This window comes from Bactrocera oleae, chromosome 4 (assembly GCF_042242935.1).
Source record: "Bactrocera oleae isolate idBacOlea1 chromosome 4, idBacOlea1, whole genome shotgun sequence".
Lineage (NCBI taxonomy): Eukaryota > Metazoa > Arthropoda > Insecta > Diptera > Tephritidae > Bactrocera > Bactrocera oleae.
Genome location: NC_091538.1, coordinates 4,729,809 through 4,754,556, shown reverse-complemented (window position 1 = coordinate 4,754,556; position 24,748 = coordinate 4,729,809). Strand labels below are relative to the sequence as shown.

The 24,748-nt window shown below is 34.2% G+C and overlaps 4 protein-coding genes and 5 non-coding genes across 10 annotated transcripts in view; 4 read left to right on the top strand and 5 right to left on the bottom strand.

The window, feature by feature from the left end:
* Positions 1-362: 362 nt before the first annotated feature.
* On the bottom strand, positions 363-2,502 carry LOC106626794 (alpha-tocopherol transfer protein-like). Its single transcript, XM_014246627.3, has 3 exons — positions 1,276-2,502; positions 843-1,215; positions 363-708 (listed from the first exon to the last, which is right to left on the bottom strand). Exons 1-3 carry the CDS (start codon positions 1,581-1,583, stop codon positions 451-453), a joined length of 939 nt encoding a protein of 312 aa, XP_014102102.2. The 5' UTR covers positions 1,584-2,502; the 3' UTR covers positions 363-450.
* A 646-nt stretch (positions 2,503-3,148) lies between these two features.
* LOC106626781 (retinol-binding protein pinta) lies at positions 3,149-7,389 on the bottom strand. Its single transcript, XM_036374601.2, has 4 exons — positions 7,250-7,389; positions 4,163-4,519; positions 3,726-4,098; positions 3,149-3,640 (listed from the first exon to the last, which is right to left on the bottom strand). Exons 1-4 carry the CDS (start codon positions 7,255-7,257, stop codon positions 3,386-3,388), a joined length of 993 nt encoding a protein of 330 aa, XP_036230494.1. The 5' UTR covers positions 7,258-7,389; the 3' UTR covers positions 3,149-3,385.
* Positions 7,390-12,784: 5,395 nt separating this feature from the next.
* Positions 12,785-24,748, bottom strand: part of mwh (multiple wing hairs) — a 94,750-nt gene continuing 82,786 nt past the window's right edge. The window contains exons 5-12 of one of the 2 annotated variants that reach the window (XM_014246755.3): positions 18,025-18,388; positions 16,509-16,687; positions 16,271-16,384; positions 16,034-16,216; positions 15,620-15,946; positions 15,411-15,513; positions 15,197-15,349; positions 12,785-15,122 (exon numbers count right to left, since the gene is read on the bottom strand). In XM_014246755.3, coding sequence (XP_014102230.2) covers positions 13,671-15,122; positions 15,197-15,349; positions 15,411-15,513; positions 15,620-15,946; positions 16,034-16,216; positions 16,271-16,384; positions 16,509-16,687; positions 18,025-18,388 — 2,875 coding nt within the window. In that variant the 3' untranslated portion in view covers positions 12,785-13,670. The remainder of the gene's footprint in view (positions 15,123-15,196; positions 15,350-15,410; positions 15,514-15,619; positions 15,947-16,033; positions 16,217-16,270; positions 16,385-16,508; positions 16,688-18,024; positions 18,389-24,748) is intronic. The other variant, XM_036374591.2, reaches the window with a different exon arrangement.
* Positions 16,875-16,946, top strand: TRNAD-GUC (transfer RNA aspartic acid (anticodon GUC)). The gene has a single exon. It is a non-coding gene; the product is annotated as a tRNA-Asp (tRNA).
* TRNAE-CUC (transfer RNA glutamic acid (anticodon CUC)) lies at positions 17,652-17,723 on the bottom strand. Its single transcript has one exon. It is a non-coding gene; the product is annotated as a tRNA-Glu (tRNA).
* Positions 19,336-19,407, bottom strand: TRNAD-GUC (transfer RNA aspartic acid (anticodon GUC)). The gene has a single exon. It is a non-coding gene; the product is annotated as a tRNA-Asp (tRNA).
* Positions 21,614-21,685, top strand: TRNAE-UUC (transfer RNA glutamic acid (anticodon UUC)). The gene has a single exon. It is a non-coding gene; the product is annotated as a tRNA-Glu (tRNA).
* On the top strand, positions 22,619-23,153 carry LOC138856868 (lysozyme 1-like). The gene has a single exon (XM_070107704.1). It carries the CDS (start codon positions 22,671-22,673, stop codon positions 23,094-23,096), a length of 426 nt encoding a protein of 141 aa, XP_069963805.1. The 5' UTR covers positions 22,619-22,670; the 3' UTR covers positions 23,097-23,153.
* On the top strand, positions 24,659-24,730 carry TRNAE-UUC (transfer RNA glutamic acid (anticodon UUC)). Its single transcript has one exon. It is a non-coding gene; the product is annotated as a tRNA-Glu (tRNA).

Here is a 24,748-nt window from a genome sequence, read left to right as displayed (position 1 = left end):
ATACGTATAGTAAACACTTATCAACAAATTGATGTGGTACATCTTGCTGTTACTAATGGTTATCCAAGTTGTTGTATCACGACACAATCTGGAAAAGAGAATTATCGATTTACTTGCTGTGTCTACACGCTCACGCTCACCTTCTACCTTTCTAAAAAACTTTGAACCGCGAACTGAACAGTTTTACTGATCACTGAAATAGAGACATATTTTTTAGACTACAAACGGCAAACGGTATATATTATATTAGAACCTTAAAAATTCCATCACAGTATAGTAAGTGTGGCCAATTGAAAATTTCGACAGTTTAATAAACTGAAAAGCTTGTAGCTTCACCATAAAGCATTAAAAAACAACCAAACTTACTTGTTACATACAGTTTTGTACTTATACATTCGTATATATAAACATGCTTGCAAAACAAAATCAGTGTTTTAATTATGTATTTACTTAGTCTACTTCCAACTTTCTAAAAGAACCCTGCACACCAAAAAGTTGATCGAAATCGACAGGTTTACCAAGACGAAGCTTTTCGTCCGTACCATATTGGGCATTCGCCTTATAGTATTCCCGGTACTTATCGAGTTTCTGATTGAGTTCGACAATGCACTCTGCAATGGAACCATTCTCACCACCATATTCTTTAGGTAAATATTTCAAGGGGATATGCTCGTCAAGTTTATCCAGTTTGTTGCCATGCAGAGAAAGCTATAATTGCAGTGAGAAAATTTTGGTTTAAGTGCGCTAATTCAATTTATACTTAGCATAAACTAGAATTATTAATAGTCTCATAATGCTTTGCAAACTACTGGAATAAGTCGAATTTATCGACATTTACTCACTCGCTTTTGTTGTTTTTTCGACAGCATGGGTTTGAGTATGTTGAAAAATGCCTCAAAACCGCTTGGTATATTTATGAAATGTGTACCCTTCGTGCGAAATGGCAAAGCTTCTTCCGAGAAAATACTCATTTTCTTCAGACTCGATGGTGTCATTTGCATTAAATGCGCTGTGGACGCCTTTTTCACATCAACTATTGTTGTTATACCATAGATAACGGCATAGTCATCTTCCAGCATTAGTATCTCCTGTATGCCATCCATAGTCCGCGCAACATCTTCTATGGAATATCTATCAACTGTATAACTGCCTACGGTCACTACCGCAATACGTGGTCCATTTCCATTTAACGGCGTCGGCAAATATACTAGTATGCTGTGCAATTATAAAGAAGTTCTAAAAATTTGCTCAACATAAAAGTATTAAAACATTTACCCGGTATTTATTAGTTCGCGCACCTTTTCTTCATCTACATCACTGATGGTGAAAAATTCCGGATATTTGGTGCGTAACGTATAGAATTTGTCAATTTTGCTTTTGGCCTTCTCCAGACTAAATTTGCAGCCACGCAGGAAAGCGAGCAAAAATTGATCGTCGTCACGTGCACGCAAATGTGGCTGCTGTTGGATCCAGCTGCGTAATGTCTCGATGTCGGCCGCCACACGTTGGGGCACCTCATTCAATTCTTTAATTGCAGCCGCTTGAAGTTGTGCATTTAGTGGTCTTACAGAGAGTTGTGACATTGTTTTCTCTTTTACGATTACAATTTTTTTTTGAAAACTGCTGCAAACGACCTTTCGTCTAACCAGGTCTTCGTAGACTATTTGAGTGCTTTGCTACTTTGTGGTGAGTCAAAAGTTTGGTGTTCTTTTTAGCTGCGCTTAATACCAGACCTATTTCATGTACTGTGTGTTTGCGCACAGTCATTTAAATTCGTCAATAATAGCTTAATCAATTGATATGGATAAGAAAGCTTAAATTGTGCTATTTCAATATATGAAGAGCGTTAGTGAAATAAGATGGTATCACAATCTAAAAGTAATTTTGTACAATCTTAGTACGATAACCAACTTTTATTTGCAAAGAGAACTTATTTGGCATTTTTAGCATTAATTAAGTTCAGTGACATGCCTAAAGCAAAATACATAGTGAGTGCAGCAGCGAACATTTCAATAATTCTACATGAGATGAAGATAAAAGTGAAGTTGTACTGTGTGTTTAGTGCGAAATAATTTTACGTTATAGAAGTTAATTGCTTTTCACTTCCGGTATTTTGCCTTCTGTACGCTCAAATTCGGTGTGAAAAACAAAAGGATTTGATTTTTAGTTTCCTTAAGCTACAAGGCCAACAGTACTGTTGAAATCATTGGAAAATGTTCCCATATCACAATAAAGATATTTCATTAATTTCGATTTCGTTAAATTTGTTTAAATATAAACACGGTACATGGCTACTATTACTAATGTTAAAAAGTTGCCTTAAACTTTTATACGATTTTCATTTTAACAATAATTATTACTTTTTCACTGCTTATCTCACTCTGCAGTACATCGCTCTCACTATGTGCTTAGCCTAAGGCAATTGTTCCATACTTAATCACTAATATTATACATATGTATACAAGTATGTTTGAGCAATAAAATTTTGAGATTAGGCAAAAGCTTATCTAATTGCTATATATTTTCATGTGCAATTAATAGTAATCCAATTCAAATGCCAAAATTATTATAAGAGCTATGAATACATATGTATATATATTCCTAAGAAGATTACAAATATCCAACAAATGATTGTTATATTGAAACAAAAATATAAATACAGATATTTATATATATACTTACATAAGTAGTATTTCAAAATATATATTATTAATTGGTGGTATAAGGATTATCTTGAGTCTAGAGTAAATATTCCAAATTTTGCATATATCATGTTTTTTCGCTACATTTTTTTATTATAGCGAAACATCAGCAAAATCTATTTCTGTGGTACTCCTGAAAAAATAAACGCTCTTCATTGCTCAACATCTTTTGTATGTACGCAAGCAATATCATAGAATCTTTGAATTTTTCGGAACAAGTTTGACGTTAGTATTGAATTTGAACTTAATTTTTATCAACTAAATTTATTATAAAACTTTGGCAAGTTTAGTTCGTAAGATATTCGCCAACCGAAGACTAACGCGAAAAGCCAACTAACCTATCTGATTTTTTTTTTGTAATTTTTCTTATAACATTTATGGTAATTTTTAGTAGTTGTCGAAAAAATTAAAACATTTTTTGGTGTTGTTTATGCTAATACTTAGAATTTATATAGTTTTGCTAATTTTTTATTACATCTTACGATCAAAAAGATAATAAATTTTGCTTTACATTGTTTTATTTTGACACGTTCATTACTTTAATTAATAACTTATACAGATATCCACTGGGAATATCCAGTCACAATCTCTATTATATATAACTTTATTTTATTATATATGTATGTATATAAACACAGCAAATATCAAAGAAAAAATATGAAATGAATAAAAATAGCTTGTGGCTAATCGACTTCTAGTTTACGGAATGAACCCTCCAGTCCGAAACAGTTCTCATAATTACAGAGCATGCCCTCGCGCAACTTTTCGTTGGTGCCGAATTTCGTTTCCAGCAAAAAGTAGTCGCGATAACGCAACAATTTCGCCTCCATACACTCAACAATATCGGCTATGGTGCCATTCTCACCGCCATACTCCTGCGGCAAGTGTTCGCGTGGCACGAAGTCAAACAACGCTTCGGGATTAGAGTTGACTGAAATCTGTGTGAAGACAGAAGTTAGACAAAATATTTATATAATATAACAATAATTTACATAATAAAATATTGCGCTTTTATACACTCACCCGACTGAGCATTTTCTCCGGAAAGAATGTGCTTAGTGTTCTGAAGCCTTTCTCGAACGCCGCCGGTACATTAATAAAATGTGTGCCACGTTGACGCATTGGCATTGCCTCTTCAGCGAAAATCGAACACTTTCGCAGCAAATCTGGTTTCAATTGCAGAAAATGATGAGGACTCACATTAGACATATCCATAATCTCAGTATAGCCGCTAACCGTGGAATTGTCATCCTCGATTGTCAAAATTTCACCAAACATCGAACCGACGCGTACAATATCGGCGAATTTATATTTGGTAGTGTCATACGAGCATGCGCGTATGATCGTTATGCAGGGGCCATGGTAGTTCGCGGGCAGCGGTATCTGTAAAATGATGCTATAAATGGAAAGTTATAACACTGAAATTCTACATTATTATGAAACTCATTGTTAATATTTACCCCAGGCGCACAATTTCCATTACAAGCGGATCGTCCACTTGTCGCCGCTCATTGAACACCTCCGGCAAGGCTGCTTTCAATGTGTAATAACGATCGATTTTCTGCTTCGCCTTCTCCAAACTATTCTTGGAGCCGCGCAGAAAGCCGACGAGAAATTGATCATTCGTGCGCGCATTCAAATGCGGCTGTTTGTGTATCCATTGACGCAGAGCCAGCACATCGTCGGCCACACGATTGGGCACCTCATTCAGCTCTTCGCAGGCGATTTTCTGTAAAGTGGGCGCAAGCGGTCGTAGAATTGGCGCGGCATCGTCGCTTATGGGATTCATTTGTGGATGGCGATGTGACAGTGTGCGCCTAAAAGTAGATTCCTTTTTAAGTGAACAACGTTCAAATGTATTTAATAAATAATTTGACAGCAACTTTCTATGGTAGTTGTTGGTAAACCGAAGCTACAGTTTGCACTGACTTCTTAGTGAATTATTTTGCTTGCTAATGTTATCTAAATACACCACCGTTAATTGTATAAAGGCGATTTAGATAATAGTAACTGTATTTTTATGCGAAGGATTATAAATAATAAAATGCGCATGCGTTGTTGCAATGTTCACAGACTTTATTTTATTTCTTTTACAATAGCTATTGAGTAGGGTTTTAATCGATTTATGCATACATTCTTACGACAATCTTATATAAAATGCACATATATAAATATGTTTATATATAAGTAGATTAATTGAGTACGAGCGACGTATGATTTATGGCTTTTTTGATATTTGATATCAGCGCTTGTATTGTCTTAAAGAAAGTCAACAGGTTGGCCTATGCTTTATGTGCTTCATTAATAATATATTACTATGTTATTTAAAGCAATTGTTTTCTTATAATTTTAATACAATTATCAGTTACGTACTAGGAAGGAGATATGAAACATGCAAATCAATGAATTTGTATTCAAAAAACATTGAAAGACAGATTTAATTAATTTAAAGTAAAAACAAGAAAAAACGTACGTTCGACTGTACCGAAGCTATCATACCCTTCACAGATGCATTTTTTATAACATAAAGTAGTATACAAAGTTCTTTATCTTGATTTTTATCGCTCAGTTAAGATGACAGTTGTATACTACATTAATCCGACCTGGAAAATTTCTTCGGAGATTGTAACGATGCATTGTGTACGTCTATGCAAAATTTTGTAAAGATACCTTGCCAAATAAAATAGAGTATTCGTTATAAGAATTTGAGTTGGTCGGTCAGTTTGTATGACAGCTATATGTTATAGTGGTCCGATCTAAATAATTTCCTCGGTTATTGCATTATTGTCTTGGGCAATAGTCCATGTCAAATTTCTTGAAAATATCTCATCTAATAAAAAAATGTGGAAAACGGTTGGCCTCAAGGGCCATCCCTGCAACTTCCCTCTAATTTCATACGCTAACGTTCAAATTTCGCTTTTTTCACTGCTTTTGAGCTCTTCAAAATTTTTCGTTTTCGATATCTAGCAAGTAAATCAACCGATTTCGACCCGGTTTGCGGCAAACGATGTGTTTCTTCAAGGTTTAGAACTGATTAGTTTTTGGTGTCGATCGGTCAAGTCGTTTGGGAAAAATTCGAAAAAAACGATTTTTCAAAATTTTTATTTTTGAGATTTCTCAAAATCTACTGGTCCGATTGGGTTCAATTCAAGTGCAATGAAACCCTTTGGAATGCCGTTTAGTTTATTCAAATCGGTTGAGCCGTTTAAAAGTTATAAGAGGGTCACATACATCCACACACACACACATAGATCCACACATACATACAGACATACGGACATCATCGTAGAAATGTTCGGGGAAGCTTCCTCGACCCTCAAAACGTCGAGATCTGGTGAGAACTCGATTTTTGCAAAATGGGGTGAAACCAATATCTTCCCGATTTTTAGAAAATTTTCCATTTTCTTAGCGGGAAGTTAAAAAATTTTCATGCAATTGCCTTAATTCTAATCGTTCAGTTTGTCTGACAGCTATATGTTATAGTGGTATAGTGCACCGATATCGGCCATTCCGACAAATGCGCAGCTACTTGGCGTGAAAAGGGCGTGTGAAAATTTTCATAACGGTATCTCAAAAACTGTGAGACTAGTTTCTATATATACACACAGACAGACGGACAGACAAACAGACGAGCAAACATACGTACATAGCTCAATCGACTTAGCTCGTCAAGCTAATTATTTTTATATAAATACTGGTTAGGTTCTCCGACGTTTCCTTTTGGGTGCTACAAACTTCTGGGCAAACTTAATATACCCTGTTCAGGGTAAAAAGATAATTTTTTTAATGTTATCGACCCAATTATTATTAGTATAAGTATACTATAAATAGTCTCTCAGTTTTTGAGATATCGATCTGAAATTTTGCACACGTCCTTTTCTCTCAAAGAAGTTGCTCATTTGTCGAAACCGTCGATATCGGACCACTATAGCATATAGCTGCCATATAAACTGAACGATCGAAATCAAGTTCTTGTAAAGAATCTTTTGTATTTGTGAAGGGTATTACAGTTTCGGTAGTTTTTTCTTGTTTTTATATCATTCTCTAAGAACATGACTTCTAGTTTCTTCTGTGCATTTGTTTCTACGGCTGGAATCAACTTATTCTTGGTCGTAAAGCGTATATTTGAGTTCCGGGCACATGAAAAAGTCATAGGTAGAAAAATTAGACGAATGGGGTTTGTGTGAAATTTCAATAGCCGAAATTTGAAGACTACTTTTTTAACGCCAAGTTCAGCAATATTGTTATAGGCAGACATGACCATGTTGCTTTGCCCTATCTGAGCAGCGATTCTATTCCAACCATGTAAATAATCGATAAGCTAATCAATACCTCATTAAATTGCAATTTCGTTGCACTTTTCAGCAGCTTATTTAGTTGAAATTCACATTATTTCCAATCAAAGTGACGTTTTTACACGTCATAGTCCAATTTAGCGCCAACATTTCGTTTCTCGCTTTTAATTTTGTTTAATGCTTCAATAGTTTCAACGTGTTTTAAGGTGTAAGCACTTTTTTGACTCTTTGCACTTTTCCATATTGAATTACCTGCTCATTTCCCGCCACCACTTTTTTAATTAAGTATTGGCATTCAATACATTTATCAGTAAATATGTAGGAAAGTGAAACGTGTTTAGAAATGGAAAAAAACGATTTTCACTTGTATTGCATTGTATGTATTACGAAAGTATTGTAAATGTTTTATTTAAAAAAAATTATACCGGTACAATCAACATTAACAGCTTAAAGACACTAAGCCACTTCTATGTTCCAACCCTTGTAAAGGGTTGCCGTGCTCAAATGGGAGACCCTTGTTAATCCCATTAAACGTAATAAACATTAGCATCAGATAGAAAAATTGCTAACGGTTCTACATACATGCAAGTATAGAAAACAATTTCTTAGCATAATTTTTTGGAACAGTATAAAACAAATTTTTTCGAGAACTGCGCAAAATTCAATGATACAAGTATTTCAGTGATCTGAAATTCGGAAATCATAAAAATCATTGTAATTTAAATATAGGTTTCCAATAATTTGCTAGTTTGACCTTTTAGATTTTTTTTTTGAATTTGGCAAACGAAAATTTAAAAAATGCAAACGTTATTTGGCGACTTACCAAAAAAAAAAACAAAAATTCAATTGCTAGAACGCTAAGTATAGTTGACAGTTAATTGTTTTGTCCGCTTTCCGCTCAAAGCAATTACAATTCAATATATTTCGTAAATTTCTTATCACGTTGCTAGCGAAAAAATTTTGCACTGCTGGATTTTGATAAAAATGATAACAAATTTCAGCGCCACGTTAGAACCATAAAAGGCAATTCGCACACATGCAGTCACTATCTTGCACTCTTGCCACTCTCTGCACACCGTTTTCGCTCGAATACTGGTTGCAAAAGCACAAGCAAAAAAAAAAAACCACGCTTGCAACTAACAGGTGAAGTTGAATAGGATGAAATCGCCGGTTTTTGTATCGCACCGTCTGAGGCGCCACGAACAACTGTCACAGCGCTATTGCAGCCAATGCCACCAAACAGTAGCGCAATCTGTCAAAGCAATGAAATCGAGTGCAAAAGCAAAAACAACAAATCAAAATAATACACTAAAAAAAATTAAATAAAAAATGTAAAAAAAAACCAAAAAAATTCAAATAAAACGCTAGAAAAAATTTCAAACTGCAAAGTGCTAAAACAATAAAAGTAAAAATACAACAAACAATTAAATATATAAAAGCAACCGTCAGTTACAATAAAACACGCAAGAAAAGCAGTCACTGTTACGATGCAAACACTACGATTTATAAGAAAAGTAAAAAACGCAACAACACAAATTTACAAATATAACAAAAGCATACATATGTTTCTAAGCATATATGTATGTATGTGTGTGCACGTATGTATATCGGAAAAATTAGTTAATGCCATGAAAAAAAATAAACCTGTAATCCACCTCCCTCCAAAACGTCTGTGGCAATAAACTAAAAACAAAACATATTAGCAACAACAATAACAACAATGCATAGCTATACAATAAAGCCAAACAAATAGTCGATGGTTTGCGTTTATTGATACTAAGTAGATTATCAACAAGCAATTCGTATGGCCACTCGCATTAATATGAGTTGTATACAAGTGCATGCAGGCACAGTGACCCCAACATGACGTTTTTGGTATAAAAACAATTAAAACATATTTATGTATATATCAACAATTATGCATAAAAATATATAGCGATTAAGTTTAGCTTAGTTAGATGAGTTTAAGCTTAGTTGGAAATTACTTGCAACTCTCAAAAAAACAAACATTAGTATAAGGTGGTTTTAAGCTAATCTGGTCAGTGCTGCAATGACAAAAAACCATCTTCCGCGATTAACAAAAGTGATACCTAGTGCTTTTTCAGATTAAGCAGATCTTTAAAATAAACAATAAAAGCAAAATAAACGTTAAATTTGGCGTTACTACCTTTCACAGTTGCATTTCTTATAGCATAAAAGGGTATAACACGACATTTATCTTCTTTTTGATCGGTCAGTTTGAATGGCAGCTGTATGCTATAGTGGACAATATTATATGCCAAATTTCATGAATATATATTGTTAAATAAAAAAAAATTTTCTACAATGACATGATATTGATTTCAGATCGATAACTTTTAAATTGAGTAACCAGTTCGCGTATGTGATATGGCTAAATCAACTGCGCTCGTCACGCTAACCATTTATAAACAATTATTTTATTGAGTCTCCGACGAAACTGTCACTTATACATATTTTTAAACCCACTGTCTACTCTGAGGTTAACTTTGGCGTTAGTCGGGATAATTTTCCTTTTAAAGAACTTTTTGTAATATACTTGTATGCACAACAAGGCGCACTCGTTCAGTAATTTTTTACAGATGTAAATCGTTGTGTGCACCTATTCGTACAAAATGTTAAAGATTTTCGACTCTAATTAAAAGTGAAGCAATTAAAAGTTATATGAATAAAATATGAATACTCATAAGTACATACATATACATATATATAGATCAAACTGTTCATCTATTATCCATAAATGTTAACACAAATTTTCTCTTAAATTCTTATTTATTGCAACAACACGTAAGAGGATATAACATATTCATACATTTTTTTTTAAATAGAATAAATAATCGTGAAGAACAAAAACTTATTTTCAAGTTGTTGTCAACAATATTCATATAATCAATAAATCATTTGATTAGTTCCTATACTTAAGTAATTTGAGAAACAAAATAGAACGAAATATGCAAATGAGGTCATTCGCTGTATTGAGTTTTGCAGATGGATATACATACATACATACATACATACAATTACTTCATCGGTTTAGAAAGAGCAGCTTTTTAGTGAAGCATTGTATCACTGGCACCAGGCGCGCATAAACAACCAGCAATTAACCGTGGTTATATTTCCTCACATATTTTATGCATTGCCGCTAAAATAATGCTACATTTCCGTGCATTTTACCATTAGTTTTTGAATGCATATATACAAGTACTTTAATATTAGAACTATTTATTAGGAATGCTTAAGAAGCCTCTATACATACATGCATATGTACTGACATGCATCGGTATTTGCAAGTAAAAATAAATATGTGACGATTTAAGGCGAAATAAACGATGTCGATGGTGGATAATGTTGTAGTAAACTGTATTTTAAATGGTTTTAAGGTTAAAAGCAACTATTACGCTACCTTGCACTTTAGGCAGCATAGAAGATTTTCGTATTTCCAAATCCAATTGTCAGCATGTGATTAATCTTGTGTAATCCACCTATCTTTAGTCTTTTACTTTTTTTTTACTGCTTATTTTTCAACTTGCTGCATAGTCGGTTGCTTGTTTCAATTCGAATACTATCTGATTTTGCTTGAGTAAACACTGTTCGGTGCAAGTGTCCCTCCTTATTGCTTGCTTTTTAATCTATTCTGTCACTTTTATTTGCTAATCGCATTTTTCGTTCTGCATTCGCCAAACAATGCAACATGTCGAATTTCTACGCAAAAGTGGGTCTTAGACAACGGCGCACCAAATTTACAATTGCATTTGTTTTGTTTTATTTTTCTTTTTTTTTCTATTTTTTATTTATTATTATTTTTTTTATAACTTTGTGATAAAAAACTGTTTTTCTTGCTTTTTTGTATTTAAGACTTGCGCCAGTAATTACTTTTTATTACTTTAGTTTTCAACGCATGCATACATACTTACATATCTATGTATGTATGTATATCTTCATTTATGACACACGAAATGCAACTGTTATTCAATTAAATGTTGTTGTAATAAACCTTAAAGCATGTAAGTGCAGCGAGGTGTGCGCAAAATAATAATACTAATAATGTTGCAACTGTTTTTCATAACGAATTGTCATGCAATTTTTTCGCATGCAATTGTAACTGTTATGATGTTTGCAAGCTCTTAAGTAAAGCTGTTATTAAGAGCCAAAAAAAAAAAAAAAAAAATACATATTGAAAACGAAAAAAATATATTGACGGAATACTTTGTCAAATCAACTGCTTACAAAAGCTAAACTGATGAGTCAGTTACATACATACATATGCAAACAGCCCGATAACGAAATCTTTATTTTGATTAAAATTTTTGTTTCAGCAACGGCTGAAACTCGATTTGAAATGGCGTGACCCTTCGCAGACCAAAAATCTCATAAAATTTTTTTTCTTATACTTACTTACTTCAATATTTGCATGCACGTTTTAACAACTCAAGATATTATAATTGTACAAATTGTATGCAGCTTGTTTTTAGCAAACTTACATTCATACAATTCATACGAAAATCGCTCATAACTGACTAAAGGACACAAATTCACCATAAGCAACAAACCAGTGGTGACATACAGCCCGAGTCAGCAGTCAAAACACCGCCACTGCTAACAATTGATGTTCGCTAGAAATCTTTATTGCCTCACTCCGTATTTGCTAAATAATACAAATCAAACAAAATGCTTTTATAATCGATTTAAAACGAAAATAAATTACTAAAAACTAAAAACGTGCACGTGATTTCGTGCGCTCAGGGTCGTCTCGCTATAAACGAATTGATATGCGGACAAAGCATTGCTCTAAACGAGTGCACTATGTGCGATTGCTACAATTCGTCAATCAATAAAATCCACTTAAATGTTGAATAATAGAAAGGCAGCGAGGCAATTGTGCAAATATGCAGCATACAACGGTAAAATAAATGCAAGGGCTTAATGCTAAAGCTATACATAAAAAATCTAAATATACAGTTGCGAGATATAACCTATTACTATGATGAAACAATTATATAATAACTTAGGCTGAACCGAATAAAGAGAGTTTAGTAAACACTGTACGTATATTTTTCCTTAATTTATGAATTTAGTATATTAAATAATAGCTCCATTGAGCTTGAGAACTTTATTCTCAACACTATATTGCTGCTCGCTTTGCTATGTGCCCAGCCTTAGCTAGCCATATTGTTGTTAGAAAAGTTTACATAATCAATTTGGCTGCACTGAAAGTGTAGTTACAAAGCCCAAACCCTTCTTATTGGCCGTCAGATAGTTTTTATATAAAATAAGTATATATTGGCAAATAATACAATTTTGTATTAATTCATAAAATTTATTTATTAATTTTAAGAATTTTTAATGCACTTAAGTATATTTATTAGATTTAATTTGTATTTATGTAATTTAAGATCATACAGTGAACTTATATACAGTTAATCTTAAAAATAAACACACGAAATAAGATTAACTGCATAAGTCAACTGCAAACAAAAATAGCGTAAGTTAAAATTCTATGTTTTATAGTGTAATGCATTGTACTTATTAAAAACTCTACTAGCGAATAGAATTTTTACAAATACTTACATACATATATACATATGTATATGAACCTAACTGAAATTGCATTAAATATTAAACTGTTTTCATGCTATGGAATAAATATTTACAACAACGTTTTTTATTAAATTTCGTAACAATTAAAAATTAAAATATTTCAAAAGTCTAACAAAACTACTATTTGCTAATACATTGAGTTTTAAATATGAAGTAAAAAAGTGAAGCGTTACATAAATATATACATACATTAAATAAAAAATCTCTTTTAAGTAAAATAGTCTTAAATGCAAAAACAGAATAGATATTATTAAACAAAAAATATGACTATAAAATAATGGTTTTTACTACAAAAAATAAACAAACAATAGAATTAAAATTTAAAAAATCATAAAAATTAAAAAATCATACAATTTATCATATAACTATATAGATCTTTTTAACTTCTATCGACAATGAGACTATTTTAAATTGATTTCTTATATTTTTTTCCAACTCAACAGTTTTGCAAACTTTTTACAGCAAAAAATTATGTTTGAAATAAAACATAATTAATTAATATATTTAATAAAAAAAATTGTAGAATACGATAAATTAAACAATGACATTATTTAATATAAGCAGTTATAACTAAATTTAATAGCAAAGGCAATTAATCAAAATAATTTTCGTAAATAAAAAAGAGAAAAAATTCAAATAATTTGGTTTTGAATTATCTCTTCTTAGTTATTTGCTGTGCATTTAAAACAAATAAGCGGTCCCAAGCAACTAAAAACTAAACGTCTAAAATCTACCATTTATGGACTATATTTAAAATTGTAAATAATTTAAATTTTATTCAAATTGTATTTATATAATTTTATGGATTTGACTAACTTATTGTTTCTTAAAGAATATTTCTATAAACTAAATTTGTTTACGCTGGATGTAGAGAATAACGTTTTCGAACTAACGAATTTTTATATACAATTTACTATGCTAATATGTTAATACGAACGAGGAAATCGTACTTCGACTTCAATGACTCTAACTCAACATAATGTACTAGTAAATGCCTACAATTATTTAACTAATATTTTACACACCACACTCATTTCACCACATTTTTTCACCATATTCAGTACAATCCCGATGGCGTATCGGTCACCTTTGAGCCTTGTGTGCAGGAGCGCGTGCGCATCGTTATCGCTGTCGCACTATCGGCCGGCTGTTGCGTGACCTGTGCCGCATTGCTATGCTGTATCAACAACGTTACATTATTACCGCTAACGCCAGCGCCGCCACCAGTGCTACTGCCGCTACTTAAACGCAACGCGGGATTACTGCCAAAATAAATCTGTTGATTGCTGCGCGATTTTTCACGCACCACCTGATGCACGGTTGGCGACGTTGCGCTGCTGCCATCCAAAAGCGTTTCATGACTGGTTGAAGCGAATGCCGCCTCTAAGCGCTCAACATTCTTGGTGACGCGTCGCGCTTGTAATGCTGCGGTCACATCTGGTTTGGGGTACTTTTGTGGCGTATTCATGCCGGTCATAAAGAAGACACCGTTGAAATGTTGTGCCGGTGCTTGTGGTTTCTTCGCTAGTAGAGGTGGCGGTGGAGGTGGTGCCGCTGCTGACATGCCTTGGCGTTTGCTGGTGCAATTGGCAGCATTATTGTTGTGATGGTGATGCTGGTGCTGATGCTGATATTGATGTTGGTGTTGATTGCTCGCCTCGCGGAAGGCTTTCATTGTTGGATCGTCGTCACTGTGTCGCGCATCCATAATAACGTCGAGTAGCTCCCGTGTGGTACTCGCATTATAGGCGGTAGTGTTAGCGCTCACCTCCGGTATGTCTGGTGATTCGATGCTGTATGGCTTGTCTATTTCGGGCAGGTCATAGTCGGTTTCATCGAAAAATGTTTGCAATGCTGTAACGCGTTCAGCGGCGGCGCGATCACCATGATTCTGTAACATCAACATGCCATATTCGGAGCCATCCAACTCGGAACCATCTGCTTGAGAAACGAGATGTGCGAGCGAACGCGATTTGCGCGGTGGCTGTGGCACTATATTAACCGGCACAATATCCTTTTCCTTCGTAACTTTGGTTTGATTGAATTGCTGCTTGATTTGGTGCTGTTGTTGTTGAAGTTGTTGCGTCGTTATTTGTTTCTCTGCCTCGCTAACGACCTGATCCAGCTCTTGCATAACGTCCTCAATGGTGGTAGCTGTGCCGGTGGCAGCACCACTATCTCCCGTTGAGTTATCCGGTGATTTGGATTTGTTTTTATGATGCTGTTTGGCTATCATGGAAGCGCTGGATTTCTGCGGTAAAACCAATATGGGCACTGGACTAAGTGAGGGACCCGTCTCTGAACTGCTGATGCCCTCATCCTCATGTTCGCTCTCATTTTTGCCGGGCGGCACATGACGTGGTAATGCCACTGGTTGCTTATCTAGGGACTTGAAAGTGTTCTCATTCTGTGCACCCTGCAAACGGAAGATCTCACGCTGTAACTCGGCACAACGCTCCTGCAAACGACGTTCCATTGACGTAAGAACTGTTTTCTCCTCATGTAAAATCTAAAATACATTAAAGGTGCAGTTGATAGTGAGATAAACATAAATTTATATGGTATTAGGGAGGTTCTGTGTACCTGCACTCGTCGCTCCAGTATCACCATCTGACTTCGCACACGGTCGGCCTCACGCGCTTGCGTGATCATTTTATCAACATCTACATACAGTTCGTGGAAGCGTTTGATCTCATTTCGCAAATTTTCGAGCCATGATGAGGCGGGTGATATAGTCTGTGGAAATTTATTGTTTTATAAAATTTTTCATAAAATAATGGTCTAGCGGCTGCCTCACCTTTGCTAAAGAACCTGGCTCAAAACCGGCCTGGAAGAGTTCCGCTTGTAGATATAAACGTTGCTGTAGATTTTCAGAACTCTCCAGGAAGGAATTTATAAATCTGAGAAATAAATTTTATATAGAATAACGGCATTATTTTCCTCAAATGAAAACAGTAACTTTACAAAATTAATAATAAATAAAAATTGCATACACTCCGCACTTACTTGACACCCACAGCCTGCAGTTCACCCGAACCACCGCCACTGTTCAGCATGCCCACGAGCAGGCGAAAACGTACCGGTTCACTGCAGCGCAAACGTAACGTCGACATAGCTTCCGAGACGGCCGTATGACCGGCTGTAATTGATTTTTGTGAACCATGACCCAACGCCGTTTTATCGCACGCGGCAGACATTAATTGCATGGCCAAAATGCGCGCACGTATGCCCTGCCCAGTCGCCGAGGAAGCCAATGGCATCAAGCCGACAGGCGTTGTGCCCAAACGCGCGATCGCGTCCAACGAGCGAGAGCAGCAAATGCTGAGGCATTGACTGAGATGGGATACATAATAGATTATTATAATAACAGTTAATCGAAATCTATTAAGCAAGTAGAGAGGAAGTAGAGAGATGACTTACAGACAAGCAAGTTCGTCAAGTAAAGCGCGCCGTTGATATGATTGCGGATTTCGTGGCATCGAGGCGGTCATTTGATTTGGTGGCACAGCGGCATTGCTCGACTGCGAAAGTTGTATAGCGCGGAGCACTTCGAGAAGTAGACTTATACCGTCAGAAGGTGTGGCAACAAATTCCTGCACAAAGCTGTGAGACAAAAAACATGATTACATGAAATTTATAAAAAGGTGAATAGTATACCTTGGAAAAGAGACTCGTAAGTCCGCGCGCAGTTTCGTGAGTAAATCAGTTACCGAGGCAAACTGCCTTAAGGACATCTCGCCTTCACTTTCAGGCGCTGCCGGTATGGGACTTCTAGGGTTGAGACAGATAATAATATATGAAGTAATGATTTAGTGACATACTTAAACATTTTAAAGTTAAAAATAATATTTCATGGAAATAATTTTTATAAATATAATATGAAATTAATATTTACTTGTATTCCGCATGTTTATGTGGTAAAGTCGATGCTTTATGATTGTTTTCTTCTTTAGTTGTAGTTTCGTTGTTGTTGTCATATATAGAACGCACATGTTGACCACTCTGACGCTTACCAAATTTTTTTAATGATTGCACGTAATCTTCCGGATTATAAACTGGGGGTCGTTGGTTCTCCTGTGGAGATAAGAAGTATTTAAGATTTAATAATAATTATTATAAAAGAATATTGCGTATTTTTAGCATGTTTTCTTTTGCCGACTATGTCAATTTTCTGTTATGTACAACCTTGCTGTATGAAATTAATGTGTTGAAAATGTTAGCGCTGAGAAGAAAATAAGCTTTGTGCAAGATAAATTTTATGTCCTCGATAGTATAGTGGTCAGTATCCCCGCCTGTCACGCGGGAGACCGGGGTTCAATTCCCCGTCGGGGAGATTTACATTTTTTTTAAATATTTTTATATTTATTACAAATTTTTGAAAAATACGTTTAAAGCTGCAAAAAAAAAATACTGTCAGGTACAGATATGGCCGAAACCAATGAATGATAAAGTATGCATTTCAGTTTCTTTCATTTCGAAAATTCTTTGGGCTTTCGAGAACCAAATTGTTTAGATAATTTTTCGACTTGCATGTTGCGACTTGTATTCGTATAAAGAGTTCTTAGTTTATATTTATTGGTATCATACTATTTGAACTATGTAAGTTAGATATATAAATTATCGATTATTTGAAATTCGTCATGAGATAAAATTAATGTAGTGATCCCGTATTGTCTAGTGGTTAGGATATCCGGCTCTCACCCGGAAGGCCCGGGTTCAATTCCCGGTAGGCCATTAGAGTTTAGAATTATATTATACATTATTTTTATAAATTGTAATTGAAACTAAGTATAAAACAGATAAATTAAAGGTATTCTAATATTAAATGGTTCATTTACTTTTACTTTTGGCAGACTTTTTACTTTGGAGTTATTGAATATTAATTTAAAAACCAAATGATGCATTAAAATATTTTTGTACAAATTGATGGATATTAAAGATTGTTTTTATATTGCATAAAATTCTTAACTTATTTAATATATTAAAAATTATTATTTAAACAAAAATATTTTAAAAAATATATAAATAAAATAAATATTTCCCGTACCGGGAATCGAACCCGGGCCTTCCGGGTGAGAGCCGGATATCCTAACCACTAGACAATACGGGACTACAAATAATATTTTGCACAGTGCTCTTTATAACAACCGTTGCTTTGAATGACGTTTTAAGTAACAGCTTCTCACGCTTATTTACTCACCACTCTGTTAATTTCTGCTATATATCAGCTGTAACTGATTGTGTTTATAACAGTCCTCTACTCAATGTTAAAGAAATCTCTACCACTGTAATTCAATTGTACTTGACTAAAATGTTAGCTTTTCACTGGTAAACACTTAAGCATTAGGTTTACAGTAAAATATAATGGAAAGTGAAAAGCCTAGAAATAAAGATTCTTCATTTGTACACACCTTGTTGAAAACAGGCTGCGACCAGCTATTCTCCGAACTTGACATTTTGTATGAAGCCATGGAGCCGTTAATGCTACTGCCACCATAATTGCTCTTCTGTGTGATTGATGGAGCAGAGATGGTTGTGGCGGCACCAACACCACCTCCTGCACCACCTATGAGCGTTGTGCTGGTCATGGTGGCGCTGTGCGCAGCGCCTGCCGTTAATTTCGGTGAATTTTGACAGACGCTCGGTGCCATTGGATAGCCGTTTAAACGATTGTGCTGCGGCCGATGATGTGTGTGATGGAGTTTATGTTGCGGCGGCAATTTTTGTTGCTGTACGGTGGGCGCGTAGCGTTGCTGATAATAGGCGGAGATGTCACTGTAAGCAGAAATGGCAATTAGAAAATTATTATTTATTATTAATGAAGTGATTTTTGAAGATTTTGTGGAAATGTAAAACTAAAAGCGAAAAAGTTTCATATGAACGATGGAAAATTTGTTTATAAATTTTATGGCATACAGGCTAAGCAGCAAGCGAAGTTGAACAGAAAATGCAGTGTGGCGTAACTCAACCAACTGCAAATTTGGCTGTCACATTTCACTAAAGGCTTATTGAACTTTGGTTTGTGTCCCGTAAGGGGTGTGCCTTTCTTGCACCTCAGTTTGGTGGATTGATTAATGCGCATTGTATCCAGACGCCACCCGTTTCGTTGCAATCGCTTAATTAGTTTTCACTTTAATGATCTTACTCTCTGGTTATCCTGTGCCCGCTGACATTACTACCTTCCATTTCATATGAAAATAATGAACATGTTATTGTTTGCTTTGCTCGTTCGCAATCTCAAGTACAAAAGCATACAACATATTGTCGGTTCATTTGTCAGGTGACGCGAAACTTGTTTTACAACTCTTGTGTGATTTTTTCAGCATAATTCACAATTTATGTTCTTCGCTATTTAGTTTTAATTTCTGCTGTATTCAATGCCCACATGCGCTAAACTTGCTTGGGTGGAGGAAAATGACCATTAAAATGACACTAAATGGACAGCCGGAAAAATGTTGTTATTTCAATAATTTTTCATTCACTTGTCACTTGTGTTGGGCGTAATTGTGTGCTTAATTAAATGGGGTGAATGAAATTTGTTTATTTCTATGTATGTGTATAAAACAAATTTATTCATATATTTCAGTTATATATTCTGAGTTTTAGTTATATAATACAATCCGCTCTGTACTTAAAGATAAGCTAAATTAGTAAAAAAAAAATATATTATCCTTTTTCTCTCGTTCCCTTAAAAAATAGCATGGATTACGTGAAAAAGTCACCTCCCCGGCGGGGAATTGAACCCCGGTCTCCCGCGTGACAGGCGGGGATACTGACCACTATACTACCGAGGACCGTTATCCTTTTTCCACTTAAAGGGTGGGTTAGGTGACAAGAGTCCTTTAACAAATTAACAAATAGCTAATGTGAGAAAGAAAAGGATAACAGTATAACAGTTGTTTTGTGAAATATACGCTACTCGCAACATAAGGCTTAAACAAATATACATATTATATATAATATTATATATGTATGTATGTATGCGTATGCGAAGATATTTAAAGATTTCAATATACTTAAGGCTTTGTATTAAATTTCAAATATCTTTTAGAAAAAGTAGTAGATATTATTAAACTATTTCTGTAGAGCAGTCAAGCCTTTTCCAATAAATAACAAATATACTTTTAATAAATGTCTGTTTTTTATGTTATTTTTCGCGACAAAATTGTTTTGCTTATTTTAATATAAAAAAAGTAATGAAAAGATGAGGAATATTATAAAAGTTAAACTAACCAGTTTTCAGAATTATAAATTCGTATAATTTATTCACCGTTGTGCTACCAAATCTCTTTTACAACGGTATCTTATTGACTGTTAATATTATATATATTTTCGATTTGTATGTTTCCGCTTTGACAAATCTTTGAATTCCAAAGCGCGGATTATAACAGTTAGCCCAAAGGTTTATGGTTTATTATTGACTCACTGATACATAAAAAAAAACTTAAAAAGCCAATAAGAACAATTACGTGTAGAAAAAAACTCATGAAAACGCGATTGTAATTTAAAATTTTACCCACACAAACTGGTGAATGAAAAGCCAGACGTGCGGTTCTGTAGGCGTTAATCGGAATTCCATCAGCAACAGGTGACGACTGCGATTGGTAACTACACTACACTAGCTGGTGACAACAAAAGAAGTGAAAAAGTGCATACAATGAAAGAGAGGAAAAAAAGAATTGACACTGAAGAGATGGAAAAAAGTGAACAATTGGTCAACCGCACCGTTGTTCGTGCAACAATGCTTCAACGTTTTAAGTTGCTGTTTAGTCTACTGGTGTTTGCTTTTACCATTGTCCAATAGTTTTTGATTCTTTCACGCATATTTCTTTGATCATTTCAATAATTTGTAAACTTCTTTCTGCTCATGCGTGCCTTTCTGTTAATATTTTCGAAACGCTTTCATTCATCATCATTTTTTATGAATCCGTAAAATTATTATGCGCTTTTTGTTGCCAGCAATCGCTCGCTAGCAATCAGGCGCACATTTTGACGCTTATACACATATGTATGTAAGTATATTTTTTATACCTAAGCATAAAGCAGTTCTAGGTGTCAATACATTTATAAGCAAGTGGTTAACATGCATTCTTTAACAAATCTGCGGTTCCTAAGCCTTAAAGCAATAACCCATAACCTGAATTTATGAGTTTTTAAATTATATTCTATATATATATTTATAGCTAACTTTAATTTTCCCTCAGCTCCCTCCAGTTTAGTATGCAAACTTGCAACTATTGCTCATATTTCTTTATTGAATTTTCCTTGAATTTAGTTGCAACCATTTCTTTGTAATAAAATTTTCCTCTAGCATGTTTATATGTATGTATGTTTTTATGGAAATGTAAGCACCAGCATTTATCTACCTGTAGCTTTCTTGCTCATTTTTATTGCAACAATTGCGTATGCTGTATATGTGGCAGCGGCAATTATCGCCTATGCACGTGACTCACATACACAAAGCATAGATTTTTACCATCAAAGCTGGGTGTATATTCTAATAATTTATAGAATAAGTAAAAGAAGTATGTGTTTGCATAAAAATATTACAGTTTTTAATATTAATTGCGTTTAAATTACGCCATACAATAGGTTCAATGCACTTTTAGGTCTTAACTTTTATATAATATGTGTTTTTTTATATATTTTTGAATGTACCCTTTTAAATACTAATACATACATACATGTCTTTTGCAAAAAGAAAATTAGAATTATTAAATTTGCTGGCCAGTATATTATTTAATAATTGATAAATAGATAGCTGTTAACAGTCGCTAATATATACTTAACAGCACCATGAATAATAACAGGCAATGCTTAATGGTTTTCTGTTATCAAATCAATCATGTTTAACCAGAGAATGTTAATGAATATTCATTTACGTAAATGAATATTCATTAACATTCTCTGGTTTAACAAGCTGTTAACATCACAATTCTGTAAAATTTTACATAGCTTAGTGAAGTGACATAGTGGAGCATAATTTTAATATGTTTGTTATCCCATATGGTCTAGTGGCTAGGATATCTGGCTTTCACCCAGAAGGCCCGGGTTCGATTCCCGGTATGGGAAATTACTTTTTAACTTTCTTGAATATATATCTTTATAAATATATATTTTCGTATGAGAAATAGCTTCTAAATTAATATATAAATAATTTTTTCGTTTTAAGACTACATTTAAAACAATAAAAACCATTTTGTATATGGAAAAAAATTTCACAAAAGTTTGTTATTGTAAATAAATTATATGTATCTACTATTAATCTGGAAGGTTCTATAGTCATAGGAACCATCTGGATTTGGTCGCACGGCTGTCCGTCCGTAAAGTACTCTTCTGTTCAGCAATACAAATTCAACGAGCTGATTGATTATATGGAATTTCAAAGCTTTTGAGTTCGCTTGCCAGCAAACAACGATTGAAAGGTCGGCGGTAGAAAAGTTGTGCAACCCAGCCGAAAATTACTATCAAACTCATGTGATCTGTCATATTGACTGTTTAATAAATACATTTAAGTTATATAACATATAATTGTTTCTTCTACACTAAAAAAAAAATGTGAGCTCAAATATGGTAAGTTTGCTTTTGATTTAAAAATTGCATAGTTTTTTCACAAATAATGTTTTTTTATTTTTAAATTGCGTTGTTTACACTTTGTCTTACAAAAAGTGCTCGGCAAAAATACATATATGCGAGAGAAAAGGCATAATTCGAAAATCAATAAAATTAGTATTTAAACCCCATAGCCATCGCTACGAAATAGTATTTTGTTTGCAAAAGATGGAGGGCATGATAAAGTGAGCTCCAAAGCTTTTTTTTCTGAGTGTAGATATAGTTTTGTATATGCGTAAGCGATAAACTTGCAAGATTACCATATATAAATCTAACTATCGACTTTTAATTAACACTCTTTTCTTCACTCAAGTGTGATAATGTAATCAATGTACACGTTTTCTTATCATTTCTTGTTTTGCAACAAATTTACTATAAAAGCGGAACACTTTCTTTTGCATAAGCATACGTTTCTAATTAATAGTTAACACACTACGCAAACAAAATGAAAGTTTTAGCATTCTTCATTCTCGCTTTGGCTTTGGCCGCGCCAGCCTTTGGCATAACTTTCGACCGTTGCTCGTTGGCTCATGAGCTGTATAGCTTGGACGTACCAATGGATCAATTGGCACGCTGGACTTGTATTGCTGAACGCGAGAGCTCTTATCGCACCGGTGTTGTGGGCCCAACCAACTCTAACGGTTCCAACGATTATGGTATCTTCCAGATCAATAACTACTATTGGTGCCAGCCTGCCAACGGTCGCTTCTCCTACAACGAATGCAATTTGAGCTGCGATGATCTGTTGACCGATGACATTAGCGACTCAGTACGTTGCGCACGCCAGATACAAAGACAACAGGGTTGGACTGCTTGGGCCACCTGGAAGTATTGCAACGGTACCTTGCCCAGCATTGACTCATGCTTTTAAGCTTTAATATACTAATATTTGCTTCATATTGAATAAAATTAAATAGATAAAAATAAACCTTGTTTGTATAAGTTCATTGCCGGAGAACAAAGACAGAACAAAACAGACGTGCGGTTCTGTAGGCGTTAATCGGAATTCCATCAGCAACAGGTGACGACTGCGATTGGTAACTACACTACACTAGCTGGTGACAACAAAAGAAGTGAAAAAGTGCATACAATGAAAGAGAGGAAAAAAAGAATTGACACTGAAGAGATGGAAAAAAGTGAACAATTGGTCAACCGCACCGTTGTTCGTGCAACAATGCTTCAACGTTTTAAGTTGCTGTTTAGTCTACTGGTGTTTGCTTTTACCATTGTCCAATAGTTTTTGATTCTTTCACGCATATTTCTTTGATCATTTCAATAATTTGTAAACTTCTTTCTGCTCATGCGTGCCTTTCTGTTAATATTTTCGAAACGCTTTCATTCATCATCATTTTTTATGAATCCGTAAAATTATTATGCGCTTTTTGTTGCCAGCAATCGCTCGCTAGCAATCAGGCGCACATTTTGACGCTTATACACATATGTATGTAAGTATATTTTTTATACCTAAGCATAAAGCAGTTCTAGGTGTCAATACATTTATAAGCAAGTGGTTAACATGCATTCTTTAACAAATCTGCGGTTCCTAAGCCTTAAAGCAATAACCCATAACCTGAATTTATGAGTTTTTAAATTATATTCTATATATATATTTATAGCTAACTTTAATTTTCCCTCAGCTCCCTCCAGTTTAGTATGCAAACTTGCAACTATTGCTCATATTTCTTTATTGAATTTTCCTTGAATTTAGTTGCAACCATTTCTTTGTAATAAAATTTTCCTCTAGCATGTTTATATGTATGTATGTTTTTATGGAAATGTAAGCACCAGCATTTATCTACCTGTAGCTTTCTTGCTCATTTTTATTGCAACAATTGCGTATGCTGTATATGTGGCAGCGGCAATTATCGCCTATGCACGTGACTCACATACACAAAGCATAGATTTTTACCATCAAAGCTGGGTGTATATTCTAATAATTTATAGAATAAGTAAAAGAAGTATGTGTTTGCATAAAAATATTACAGTTTTTAATATTAATTGCGTTTAAATTACGCCATACAATAGGTTCAATGCACTTTTAGGTCTTAACTTTTATATAATATGTGTTTTTTTATATATTTTTGAATGTACCCTTTTAAATACTAATACATACATACATGTCTTTTGCAAAAAGAAAATTAGAATTATTAAATTTGCTGGCCAGTATATTATTTAATAATTGATAAATAGATAGCTGTTAACAGTCGCTAATATATACTTAACAGCACCATGAATAATAACAGGCAATGCTTAATGGTTTTCTGTTATCAAATCAATCATGTTTAACCAGAGAATGTTAATGAATATTCATTTACGTAAATGAATATTCATTAACATTCTCTGGTTTAACAAGCTGTTAACATCACAATTCTGTAAAATTTTACATAGCTTAGTGAAGTGACATAGTGGAGCATAATTTTAATATGTTTGTTATCCCATATGGTCTAGTGGCTAGGATATCTGGCTTTCACCCAGAAGGCCCGGGTTCGATTCCCGGTATGGGAAATTACTTTTTAACTTTCT

Coding starts and splice junctions, on each gene's coding strand:
- LOC106626794 (XM_014246627.3), bottom strand. CDS start 1,583: ATGTCACAACTCTCTGTAAGACCACTAAATGCACAACTTCAAGCGGCT. Junction 1,216..1,275: donor CGCGAACTAATAAATACCGG/GTAAATGTTTTA, acceptor ATAATTGCACAG/CATACTAGTATATTTGCCGA. Junction 709..842: donor CGAAAAAACAACAAAAGCGA/GTGAGTAAATGT, acceptor CTGCAATTATAG/CTTTCTCTGCATGGCAACAA.
- LOC106626781 (XM_036374601.2), bottom strand. Junction 4,099..4,162: donor ATGGAAATTGTGCGCCTGGG/GTAAATATTAAC, acceptor TTCCATTTATAG/CATCATTTTACAGATACCGC. Junction 3,641..3,725: donor CGGAGAAAATGCTCAGTCGG/GTGAGTGTATAA, acceptor GTCTTCACACAG/ATTTCAGTCAACTCTAATCC.
- LOC138856868 (XM_070107704.1), top strand. CDS start 22,671: ATGAAAGTTTTAGCATTCTTCATTCTCGCTTTGGCTTTGGCCGCGCCA.